Source organism: Bos grunniens, chromosome 11 (assembly GCF_055505025.1).
Source record: "Bos grunniens cultivar Pamir isolate PY7600 chromosome 11, Bosgru_T2T1.0, whole genome shotgun sequence".
NCBI lineage: Eukaryota > Metazoa > Chordata > Mammalia > Artiodactyla > Bovidae > Bos > Bos grunniens.
This window is the reverse complement of record NC_141175.1, coordinates 6,957,469-6,970,299: the sequence shown is the minus strand read 5'-3', so window position 1 is coordinate 6,970,299 and position 12,831 is coordinate 6,957,469. Positions and strand designations below refer to the sequence as shown.

At 56.9% G+C, this 12,831-nt stretch overlaps 1 protein-coding gene across 4 annotated transcripts in view; it reads left to right on the top strand.

Moving 5' to 3' along the window:
• The window catches only part of ASS1 (argininosuccinate synthase 1), a 52,080-nt gene that overhangs the window by 23,419 nt on the left and 15,830 nt on the right, over positions 1-12,831 (top strand). For 2 of the 4 annotated variants that reach the window (XM_086323471.1, XM_086323470.1), the window contains exons 9-11: positions 4,843-4,933; positions 7,588-7,672; positions 8,181-8,245. In XM_086323471.1, the coding sequence (XP_086179597.1) occupies positions 4,843-4,933; positions 7,588-7,672; positions 8,181-8,245 (241 nt within the window). Of the gene's footprint in view, positions 1-4,842; positions 4,934-5,089; positions 5,286-7,587; positions 7,673-8,180; positions 8,246-12,831 lie in introns of those variants that run through there. The other 2 variants (XM_086323473.1, XM_086323472.1) reach the window with 1 other exon arrangement.

Genomic DNA, 12,831 nt, shown 5'->3' with positions numbered 1-12,831 from the left:
TGCCCACTCCTCACTGCGTTTTTTCAGATCCTCCCCCCTCCCTGGCGCTCTTTTTTTTCTTAATTGCTGCCACGATGAATAGGGGAAGGAAATATTTCAGGGAATGGAGAGTGCGATTGTGAGACAATAAAGAAGCAATTAGGCAGATGAGACACTTGTGGGAGGGCCCAGTCTGTGCCCACCAGCTCTTGGGCTGCCTCGGCTGCTGCCACAGGGGGAGGTGGCACAGATTGGAGCCTCAGGACCCGTTTGTCTGGGCCTGGGCTTCGTACCCGCCAGCCCGCCTGCCTTGGTCCCAGGTCCCCAGCCTCCCCAGCTGGCTCCCGCTGGACATCGGGGCCCTGTTTGAAGTTAAGGTTTTTCTCTCTTTTGGAGGGGTGGAGGGGTTCCTTTGTGTCTCCCCCTGCCCACCGTGGGAGATGGGGGAGGCAGGATGAACTCTATCCTGGGAAGAAAGAAAAAAAAAAATCTCTTTGTCCCCCCAGGGACTGTCTCCACTCCCTGGCTGATTTGGGGGTGGGGTGGGCTGGGGGTGGGCAGGGGCCCTTGTGCAGCTGGGCCAGGGCGGGGGGGTGCTGGGGGGCACAGGATCTAGGAAGGCCAGCTGGAGAGGATGGTTTGGGCAAGGGTGGAGTGAGCCTGGTCCTGGGGAGAGCTCCCCGTGGGGACCGGGCCCTCTGGATGGGTGTTGGTGATAACCTAACCTGTACCAGGGGCTGTTTCTGGAACCAAGCCTGGGGTCTGTATTCTCCTCGGCTCTGAACCTCCTCATGTCCTGGGGGAGGAAACTGAGGCCCAGAGGAATGACCCGCCCTCCCGGCAGCCTCTGGTTCCCAATGGCCCGCACACCTCCCCTCCCCACCCGCTCGGCCCTCAGCCCAGCCGTGTCACTCAGCAGAGCCCACACCCTCGTCCCCTGGGGGCTGATGGCCCCACAAGGCCGCTGCCTGCTGGTCACAGGCTTTTCCAGTTCATGCTTGGCTGACCCCACGACACTCAGGCCAGCCACCCCTAATTAGCCAGTCAGTCAGCGCCCAGGGGGCTCGGGGAGGCTGAACAGAGCCCAGCGGCTCCTCTTGTGGCCTATGATGACGCTCTTACCTCACTGCAGGGTGCAGGTCCCTTCCCCTCTCAGGCCTCCTTTCTAATGAGGCCAGTGCATGGACAAGGAAATGCTAGCCAGTGTATTTTTCAGGATTCTACCCACTAGTCAAGTGGGAAGGTGAGTGCATTCCCAGAGATCTGGGTCTGAATCTTGGCTTTGCTTCTATGGCTGTGCAACCTTGGGCAAGCTACCCAACATCTCTGAGCCTCTGGCTTCTTAAGCAAACAGCTGGACAAGGCAATACCTGCCTCCTGGGATGTGAAAGCCCTTGGCCTGTCCTGGCACAGGGCCCAAGGCCTCAGCCGTGGAACCAGGGGTCCCACTCTCCCTCCTCCGGCCGGCTAAGATTTTTGGAGGGAGGAAGGAGATGAGGTTCCCTCAGGAGTGGATGCTCTGCTCTGCCCTCCCAGGGGAAGTAGGGAGACCACACTCCTGCTGAGACGTGCAGGGCCAGGCCGAGGGACCCAGGGGCTGGCCCACTCCAGCTCCGCTTTCCCAGGCTGCCCTGCTGCAGGTGGCGGCCAGGGCAGCCCCTTGCCACCAGTAGGTCCCAGGGCCCCAGGTGGGTGCTACTCCCCACAGGGGAGGAACTCTGCACGCTGGGCAGCCCTGGCCCCCTCTGGAGGCACTGGGGAGACCGAGCTCAGGGAACCAGTGGCCCCCTCCCTCCCCAACCCCCCGCTCCAAAAAAAGCCTGAGACCTGCCGAGGGGAGGGTTTGAAGGCAGATGGTGGAGCCATTTTCTGCCTCCATGAGGGCTGATTGAAGGGCAATGAGGCAGCTAATGCGAAGAAAGATAGAAATTTACTTGCTTTAACTTCATACGGCCCACAGTGAAAGAGTTCATTCAGTCGCCGGCCCGCCATATCTGATGGATGAATAAACCATTTGCCGCATCGATCATGCCTCTACATCATGGTTTACTTCATGGGCCATTTGCTTCCAATTTCTCCTTCTCAGCCCTGTTTCATGCTTTCTTTCGCCCTCTCCGCATCCCCCTCCCTCCCCACCAACTCTCTCTCTCCTTTTTTTTTCCTTCACTCTCTTCCCTCCCCCAACACCCCCACCACCCCACAACCCAAGATGACATTGGAAGTGAGCCCTCCCGCTGGGATGGATAAATAGGTGGTATTGATACTCAGCAACAAACTATTTGTCATTTGAACTGGGCTTTTAGGAAGGCAGAGTAAAAAGAAGGCAGGCGTGAGCCACCACCTCGGAATGCAAAGCAAATGTCACTTTATTTCTATTTAGTTATTTTATTTAATCGGTGCTGTCAGGGTGTCCTGCTTCCCACTGCAAAGAGAGTGGGGATGCTGGACCCGCCTGGTCTTCCTACCTCCCCTCTCCTCCCGAACGCACTCTCATCCTGTCCCATTCTCGTGGTGTTCACGGCCGGTTAAGTGCTCGCGGCCAGTGCGGCAGGAGAAAGTGACAAGCCCCAGGTCCGAGTCTGAAGGCCCAGTGTGGGTGGAGGTGGGAGGCAGGAGAGTTCAGATGGAGGGGCTGGGGTCTCAGCCCTGGCAGGCAGCTCGGAGTTCAACCCGGGCTGGACAGTCAGTGAGGAGCCCCCGGCAGGTGGGGAAGGACCTGTGAAGTCCTGTTGGTCACCCAAAGGCCCCAAGCCCTGGTTTCACTTTGCCTTTTGGCCGAGGATAGCCCTGGTCCCAGGGAAGGTGGCGGTTGGTTAGGTCTGGGGAACTGGGCATGTCTCTGACCGTATCCCTCGTGCTGTCTCTCATGGAGCGGGTGGGGGCGGGAAACAGCACTGGACGGGGGTTCTAGAGTCCTCAGTCTGACTCCCACACCAGGGGTGGGGGTGGGGGGTGGCCAGTGGCGGGGCGGCGTGATGGGGACAGGCGGCTTCTTTGGCCTTGGTTTTTCCACCTGGTCCATGGGGCCATCAGGCTGGAGGTCCTCAAGGAGGCCCCCCACCCCTCCTTGGGTCTGTCTTGGAGGTCTGTTCTGGGTCCCTGCTCCTGCCCGCTAAGGGGAAACGGGAAGGGATGGCAGCTGGCCTCCGAGGAGCTTTGAAGGCACGAGGGCTTTATTCCCAGTCCCATCTGAGCCCAGGAGTAAAGCTAGAAGGATCACTGTCCCTGTTTGCCCAGGACTGGGTGGTGGGGGGAGGGTCTCCAAGTTTGGAGCCAGGATGGTTGGTCATCCTAACCGCAGGGAGTGACCTCAGGGGTCCCGGTGGCCCCACCTCTCTGCCCCACCTGAGCAGCTCTTCTCCGAGGCAGGTGTCACCAGGAGGCTGTTCCAGTCATCCTGTCACCTGCAGGGCACCAGGCCCTAGTTGGCACCTTCTTGGATGACTTTCATGTCCAGTAAGAAATAGAAACTGTCTATGTATTTAAATTGTAAGGCAGTCAAAAGAAAGTGTTAGTCACTCAGTTGTGTCTGGTAGCCTGCCAGGCTCCTCCCTCTGTGGGATTCTCCAGGCAAGAGTACTAGAGTGGGTAGCCATTCCCTTCTCCATTGGATCTTCCCAGTTGAGGGATCAAACCTGGTTCTCCCACACTGCAGGCAGATTTATTGTCTGAGCCGCCAGGGAAGCCCAAGGCAGTCAAAAGCAGGTATCATTCCCCCTCCCCACCCATTTTACAGATGAGAAAACTGAGGCTCAAAGAGGCAAGGCAACTTGTCACAGCCTGACATCTCGACTCCCGGCTCTGGGGTGTTTTCCACCACTCTGAAATCTATCACATCACTGTTCAAGGCCTCATGGGTTTCCCGCCCTGGGCCATGTGGTCTCCACCACCCCCACACAGCCTACGTCACAGCCCCGACAGTCCCCGTCCGCCTCTAGTTCTTCCTCAGTAGGTGGGGGAACAGTTCTTGACCTCACCCACCAGGGCTGCAGAAAACGCAAAGGGAACTGCAGATGCAAAGTGACATGGGAATGCTTGCAGGCTTTTGACAGCCAGGGATTGAAGGGACTGCACTTCCCAGGATGTCAGCAGGTGGACAACAGCTGGGCCCTGGGATGCCCACGGGACAGACTTGAGCAGTCAGGCCCAAGAGCCCCCCTGGCCTCATCATGGCAAGGGTCCAAGCCGCAGCCTGCCGGGGGGGCGCGGGGCGGGGACCTAGGGAGTTCCAGGCAGCCAGCCGCCCCTCCACCACCGCATCGAGTCGAGAAAGAGGCCCAATTTCCAACACGCCCAAGAAAAAATATACATAAAGGTTGATGTGTTTTCAAATGGGTTTTTGCTTCACTCTTCTCTTTTCTCCCTGTGTGTATTAACCTCGGGGACCCCAGGGACGGCTCTCCTTGCCGGAGCACCTGCTGGGGTCAGGCACAGTCATTAGCTTTGCGGTCAGTGCAGAATAAACCCCAATTCCCGGTGCCGAGGAGAGAGAGAGAGAGAGCGCGGGTGTGCCCACGCCCGCTCCCGGGAAGCCCACCTAGTGCCTCACTCCCCCAAAGTCACGCTTTTCCTGCCTGACTGGCTCCTCCTGCTATTCCACCTCCAGCTGTGGGGGCGTCGAAGAAAAAGATGAGATCAAGTTGAGGGGAAAAATTGTCTGATTTCTCGAGCCCTTTGTTTCCCAGGCCCCTGGCAAGTGGGGCTGGCTCCAGGTAGGGGGGCTGGGAGGCCGGCCTGCTGGCTGGACTGGCCAGCCGATGGCAAGTGCCAGCAGGACCCTGGCTCTGGAGAGGGCTGCAAGAGACTGACCTGGCACAGCTCGGCTCAGACACACTGTCCTCCAACCTCTTTCTGTCTTATCAGAACCAAGCGCCTCCAGGCCTCTACACAAAGACCCAGGACCCGGCCAAAGCCCCCAACAGCCCGGACATGCTCGAGATCGAGTTCAAGAAAGGTAGGTGCCTGCCCAGTCAGGACTCCACGTGGTGGACTTTTGGGGCCCTGGCTCCTTGCCCCTCCTTGCCTGGGATCCCCCTGGGCATGAGCCTTCTGTATTCCTCCTGTGTTTCCCGGAAGCCAGGCTTCAGATGGGGTCTTCAAATGTTCCCAGCTACCCCCTCCCCGGATGGCATGATCCATGGAAGCCTTCAGATTTGGGAGGAAAACACCCCAGCGGCTGTCCCCTGGTTGGTGGACACCAGGTCTGGAGGAAGCATTCTGGCGAAGTCACTCCACTTTTCTGGGCCTCAGTTTCCTCATCTGTAAACTGGGAATAAAAGCACTCTTTGCCTCGTGTTTTCACAGTACAGAGTGAGATCTGGATGGGGTGTATCTGGTGCAGGAGTGGTCACCAAGGAGGTGCTCACCCAGTAGGACAGCCAGCCTTGGGGGTCCCCTCTGACCCCACAGCTACTCCTAAGCTAGCTGCCTGGTGCATCTCCCTACCTCCCCACCCTGGGTTCAAAGCTGCTGCCACACTCGCTTGTGTTCTGATTTCCTCCTCATCTTCTCTGCAACCAACATGAACGTTTTCTGGCCTGGCCTGAGAGCCCGGCCTTGAGCCTGGCATGAGGGACACCCTCCCCACCCCCACCTTGCCTTGGAAGACAGAGGGGAAGGCAAGACATGCTGGGTAATGGAAGGAGCAGGACCTGCTTCAGGGTGAGGGCTCAGGATGTCCAAGGAGAGGACTTTTCCAGGAGGCTGCAGAAATAGGAGAGACTTCCTGGAGGAAGTGGCGCTGGGCAGGAGCTGGAGGAGCCAAGAAGGGGGCGACTCCAGGCAGGGAGGCTGGTCCTTCCAGCCACAGGCAGGGATGGGGCCGAAGGAGAGGGACTCAGAGACAGATCCCAGCTCCCCCCTGCTAGTGTGACCTTGGGTCTCAGGCTTGTTCACCTGTAAAACAGGCCACAGAAATGATGCTCATAGGTGCTTGAGCATGGTGGTACTTTAATCATTGGCCTCCTGGCCTTTCTCAAGGGCCTGGCTGCGCCAATGGGCGTTTTCATCGTTCTGGCCCCACCTCTGCCATCAGTTCAGACACTTGAGTGTCAGGCCCCCTGGGGACCAAAAGCCCTTAAAGTCTAAGGCCCGTAAGGTCAGCTGGAGCACTGAGTCCGTCTTATGCCCACCCTCTGTGACCCAGGGCCGTGCGGATGTGGGGCCTCTGAGCATCATCTCTGAGAAGATGGGGGGTACACCCAGGCCGCACCCCACCCCCCACAGATCCCCTGGAGCCGGGGAGAGCGGTGAGGGTGGGAGGTAAGCCGGAGGCCACAGACGGTCCTGCACGCTGGACACCAGCTCTGGGCCCCTTTTCCTCTAGGAATAGATAGGCCAGCCCCAAGGGCTGAGCCCGAGAAGAAACGTGATCCATTTTAATGATTTGGGGACTGTCTAGAAAAAAAAAAAGTAGACGGAGGAACCCTCCCTGACGACTCCCCATTCACTCTCTAGTTAATTTATTTGAAGTTTTAATCTAATTATTAACTATTTTAAAGGCTAAGAGGCTTTCTCCGGCGGCGGCAGCAGCAATGTCTGCTCGTCTCTGGGGGCAGGCCTTATCCAAGGCCCTGCAAGGACGACAATAGGACCGGAGGGAGAGAATTGAGAGGGGAGAGGCGGGTGGGGGCGGGGCGGTGGGCAGAGGGGCTTAAGGTTCATTATTGGGCAGACTTACATTTAATAGCAATTTACAACCAAGTTATAAAACCCCTGGAAATGGGGGTTAAGAATGGCCAGGCTGACAGCCCCTGAGCGAAGCCCCTCCAAGCGGCGCCCGGCTAATAAAGACTCGAAAGCCGCTATTGAGGCCTGATTGGCATCCGATCGCTGGCTCCATGGTAATGAGCTGGGCAGATGGGTGGGAGATTAGCCGCCAACTTTGAACAGCTTTTCTTTGTCACTGTTACAGCTCTCTTGTTAGGCCGCTAATACATTTATTGCTCATTTCACACCGCTCGAGAAAGTGCCCCTTGCTATTCAAAGTCAACCCCGAACCCACCCACCGCCCCCCTCCCGCCACCCCCTTGACTTCCCTCCCGAGCGGTCACCTTCCTCCTGCCGCCCCAGACCCGACTTCTCAGAATTCACGGGCGCCTCCAAAAGCTCGCCGGCTGAAACAGGCATCTTCTCGCCCCGATCTGGGGTGCGGGGTCGGGGCGTGGGGGTCCGCCTGACAGACGCGGCAGGGGGCCGTGTGTGTGTGTGTGTGTGTGAGTTCAGCCACACCTCGGCCAGGCGGGCCCCCCGGTAACTGGTGGGACAGAAGGTCCTCCATCGTAAGACAATGGCGGAGCGTGAAATTCAATTAGTTCAGGGCCTGGTTCCAATTTCACAGCCCCTAAATGCAAAAGGGGCAGAGAGAATGGGAAGGGTGGGGGAGAGCGTTTTTATTGCATTTTCCCTTTCATTCTGGGGGGCTTTCTCGCCCCTTCTCTCTCCCCAGCAGGCCTCAACCTGCACTGGGCTTCTCAAGGAGTCATTTGGAGTCCATATCTGTCACATCCATTTAAGGCGTTGCGGGCGGAGGGGGAGGGTGGAGTGGCAGCCACAGACTCCTCCGCTGAGCTCCGACCATGGGCCCCCTGCCCTCTCCTCCTGCCCTAGGGGTCCCCGTGAAGGTGACCAACGTCGGGGATGGCACCACCCACAGCACAGCCTTGGAGCTTTTCCTGTACCTGAATGAAGTCGCGTGAGTGTCTGCTGGGAACACACTGGCCAGCCCCTGCTTGGACTGCTGTGGCTGGTGGCCCCGGCCCGAGCCTTAGGGGCCGAGGAGGACAGGCCCGCATCCTGCAGTCAGCCCTGGCACCAGCCCTATAGGCGTAGGGCCCTTTGCTTCTGTACAAGAGTCCCGGTGGCCCTGGGCCTTAGAAGGGAACAACCCCAGAGCATCTTCTGCCCCCGGGGATGGTCCAGTTGAGCCTTCCCAGGTCTCAGCTGGGTTGGGGACCAGGCTAGAAGGACAGCTGAGCAGTGGGGAAGGCTGGGTGCCACGCCAGGCCAGGCCCAGGTGGGGGTGACGGAAGTTGCACACTGAGCTCGCTGTGCGTCCCAGGCAATCCCTTCCCTCCTTGGGCCTCAGTTGCCCCACCTGTACAATGGGTGGTTGGACAACTCACCCGGCTCAGATGTCCTCTGAGTCTTAAATCCTGACGCCCTGCACATGGCCCCCAGTGACCAGATGGTTCTTCTCACAGTGGCAAGCACGGCGTGGGCCGCATCGACATCGTGGAAAACCGCTTCATCGGGATGAAGTCCCGGGGTAAGTCTGGTCGCCACCCCTGGGGGCATGGCTCGGCTCCCAGAGGCCCCTGACACCCACCATCATGTTCCAGCGTTGCTACTCCCAGGCTGACTTTGGGCAAGTCCTTTCACCCTGCCAGACAGTTTCCCTTATGTGAAGTGGGGATGAGGGACACTTGGCCACTGATTTCTGATGGCATCAGGAGAAGAGCTGTCCCCAGAGCAGGGAGAGGTACAGAGGAGAGAGGAGGCGGGCCCAGGGCCCGGAGGTCAGGCACTCCAATGCCCTGGGCGGCGGGTCAGCCAGGCTTAGAGGCAGGCCACGTAGGGCCAATTTCGTGGTCATTAAGGTGACATTGAGGAGGCCAGAGGGCCCGGCAGGGTGGGAATCTCGCCAGGGGTGGGCGCTATGAGCCAGTCAGGGCCTGAGGGCCTGTCTCATGACATGAGCATGACATGGTCGTTGTTCGGTCGCTAAGTTGTGTCTGGCTCTTTGCAACCCCATGGACTGCAGCACACCAGGTTTCTCTGTCCTTCACCATCTCCCAGAGCTTGCTCAAACTCATGTCTGTTGAGTTGATGATGCCATCCAACCATCTCATCCTCTGTTGCCGCCTTCTCCTCCTGCCTTCAATCTTTCCCAGCATCAGGGTCTTTCCCAGTGGGTGGATTCTTCACATCAGGTGGCCAAAGTACTGGAGCTTCAGCTTCAGCATCAGTCCTTCCAATGTATATTCAGAGTTGATTTCCTTTAGGACTGGACTTTTTGCATGATGCTGGGGTGGGGCTCTGCCTTGGTGCTGAGTGGCTGCCTGGCCCATATCCACCTCTGGCTGGGCTTGGAAGGAGGTGAGGCTGGTCCCAAAGCAGGTGCAGAGCCCATGGTTCCCTCTCGGTCCCTCATTGGGTCGTCTCGACTGCACCCAACCCCCATCCCGTTTGAGGAGATCTCATGTCCCCCGTGATGAAGTGATGTGCGTGCTTCTGACTTCCATGAGGGAGGGGCAAGCCAGCCGTTAAGAGTACCGGTGGTGGGATTAAGGTCCCTTGTGTGAGCAGGTGTTCAGCTCGCTTTGCTAAGGTCAATTTAAAAAGATGGCACAGCTAAAGAAAACCAGGCCAAGGTCATGGCTCTTTGTCCCTCGGGATGTTTTTCACTGAGACTCTAAAATCCAAAGAGAACTGATGGCAGATTTCAGGTCAGGGCATTGGTCCTTGAGGCAGGATGCCAGGGCTCTCACGTGGAGTTCAGGTTCACAGCTCCTGGCTGATGACGTTCGACTTGGTAGCTCAGTTTCTGCAGGTGCAATGTGGCAGGCGTTGGGACAGGAGTTGGATCATTCTGGTTCTGACCTGTTTGAATTTATCTCAAAAGGGGAAGAAGGAAGCAACGTGGCTTTGCCTCCTGTGTGTGTTTTTTTTCCCTCCTTGACAAGACTATTACTGTGAAAAACAACCTAATTGAAAGTCTCAGAAGACCTTGTGGAGAACAATATTACTAATTAGCTGCTCCCTTGTACCCTCTCTTACCTTTGTGTCTTACCTATACCAACATCTGATTAAACGTCCTTTTGTCTCACTTTGCCCTTGGGAGGCAGCACAACGCAAATTATCTGAGGCAGACCCCGGAGGGACCTCGGCGAGCCAGAGCCCAGCGCCCTTGCTTTATAGGCGGGGAAACCAAGGCTCAAAGTCACAGCCACGTTGGTGGTAGGATCAGGACTAATGTCGAGTCCCAGAGAGGCATGGGGTGGAGGGCTGAGGGCTTGAACTCTGCACTGGGGCAGATCCGGGTTCTAGCCCGTGTATGTTAGCAGGAACTGGCTCAGTGGAAGAGCTTCTTGAATGCAGCAGTCCCATAGGGATGCTGAAAGGGTCAAGGCGGCCTTTGCCCTCTGGGAACTGTCCAGTCTGTACCACGATCGTGTCCCTTCTCTGTCCAAGGCAGGCATCACTGATTGTGGATGTAAATCAACAGTGCTGACGATGGACAGATCGCCTGAGATCACTCTGTGAAATGGCACCCAAGTGGACTGGACTATTCTGGGAACGCATCCTGAAAGAGGTGGCAGGAGAATAGACTTTACCCGGTAGAAGAAGTTGGGATAGAAAGGAGTGGGAGCCTTCCAGTGTGAGTGGCAGGAGCAGCCCCAAGTGGCCAGTTGGGTGGTGGTTTAGGTGTGAGGCTGGCCGGCCTCCTGGAGGCCTGGCAGAGGCGCATGGAAGGGCGGGTGTCAGGGGCCAGGCTTGGGCACCAGACTCGACTGCCTGCCTTGGCTCCATCACCCTTCGGAAAGCAACGTAGCCTCTTCAGAGAGGCTTCGTCCATGAAATGGGTTGTTGGGCAGATTGAACACCTCTGTGTTGACCTATAGTGGGTGCCGTGCCTGGAGGTAGGCTTCCTACCTGTTCCCAGATTGAACTTTGAAGATTGGAGCCATGAGGTTAGCGCTCAGTTCCAACTCCCTTGCTTCTTACCATCCACCTGAGGTGAAGATTCCTGGAGCATAGCCCTCACTCTGCGCAAGCACTGCGTGTGCACCTTTGAGGGGCTTTCTCTAAAAGCATAGCATTTAGCCTGAGAGTTGCTTGCTGTGTATCCTCAGACAAGTTGCTTTCCGGCTCTGCAACTCCCACCGGCAAAGGTGGGCATGCTAGAGGATCTCACCTTCTCTCTCTCTGCAAGTTCTACCTTGCCTATTTTCTGACTTGGGGAGTGAGAAAAGAAAGTTGCTTCTTAATTTTAGGGGGAGGTCTTGTTTTTTATTTCTCCACTCCCAATAAGTCACTGTGAGAAAGAAAGAGGGGCAATAGAGGAAGACATCGTTGGTTCGCCCACGAGACTTTTATTAGGTCTACAGTCAGGGGAAAAGCTGTTAATTGTCAATTATATGGAGGGCAGAGCAGGAAGGTGCTATTGTTCGTAGGTTGATGTACAAGGGGGAAATGTCATTTGTATTGATTTTACAAAGCTTAGAGTTGAAATTGGTTAAAGGCTTTTTTTTTTTTTTTTTTTGCCGGGTTGGGGGAAGGTGGGTGGGTAGGAAGCTGGCAGTGCTAATGTATCAGGTCTGGGGTGGCCAGGTTAGTGGCACTTGGGGCCATGGGGTCAGCAGGCCGGGGGCTGGGGAAGCCGCAGATGGAGTAGCTTTTGCTGTATTGTGGCTGTTCACATCGTCATTATCACATTATCTTTTTAACTCTGGAGGGGGGCTAATTAAGTGAAGTAAATGAAATCAGTGGGGAGGAGAAGGGGGGCGAGGCAGGCAGGAGGGAAGCTGAGAAGGAGCTGGCGCTGGTCCTTCCCTCACCTTCTCCCCCCAGCCCGGCCCCATGGGTCTCGCCTCTGCCGCTTCCCTCGGTGACTCCCTCCGCACTCGCCTCCTCACCTGCCTTCTGTTCTCCCCTCCACTCCTCCCTTCCACTCTCTTCCATCTTCCTCCCTCCTTCCCATCTCTCTCGCATCCTCCCCTCCTCTCTCACTTCCTCCTTACTCCATCACTTTCTGGCGAAGAAAGACTTAAGAGTTGCTGCCCGCCTCTCCAGACCTCCCAGAGTCTCCGCTCAGACTGAACATTCCAGATTGGAGGGAGACTTGTGAGGCAAAGGTGTTCGCATTCCCAGAAGCCCGGAGTGGCCAGCGTCAGAGGCCCACCCTGATTCCCAGGGTAGGGCCCGCGGGGCACCGGGAGCATAGAGGAAGGCTAGCAACCCACAGGGACTTGCCTCCCCATCACCATGGCAACTGCCTCTCTTCTTGGCCATGGGATCTAATCGGGGAGCTCTTGGGCTCCAGCCCAGCTCCCCTCCCCTGGCCTTTCTGAATCCCTTCCTCTGGACACTGCTTACCCAAAGGACCAGAGGCAGTGGTCCAGGTGCCTTAACCTCCACCTCTGCCCTCCCACCGCCCCCCCACCCCGCACCTCCGGCCGAGTTGGCCGATCCCACTCAATTCTGCCAAATTGCTCAATTTCTGGGCTAACCTGGCAGCCTCGGGAAAACAGATGAGAAAAATTTAAGCGGCCGCAGCTGTTTTGGTTCCCACCTCTTCCTCCTCGGTCCACTCTCCCCCCACCCCGGCCGCCCCCCAGCTCCTCGCCCTTCTTCCCCACCCGCTCCTCGGCAGTAATTATGGTGTGATTGAAGCCGCTCCGCAGAGAACCGCTGACACCTCTGTCTTTTTCCTGTAAACACGGGGAGATGAAAATAGACACTTGAATCCGCTGTGCGTGTCACTCGGAAGATGTCTGTTGTCTCTTCCCCAGCGACACCGAGACTCAGCTGTCATTTCCTCCTTCTTTTTGCGCAGTGGTTTGTATGCCGACTGTCAAAAGCCCCAAATCCATAGTCTTTAAGCATCAGGATTCTGTCACTGGGTTTTTTTTTTTAAGTCATTTTTTTCCCCAGAAGAAATACACAGAAATCATCTGTACCCCCTACCCCTGTGGAGAGGAGAAGGAAAGCTTTAAGACACACACACACACACACACGACAACAGCAACCTGCAAACAAGCTTTTTGATCAGTCACAATTAACTTTAACACCTTCTAAGGCAAGGAACGGGAATATTAATTGTGCTGGTGTGTTTCACGGCTGCGGCTTCTC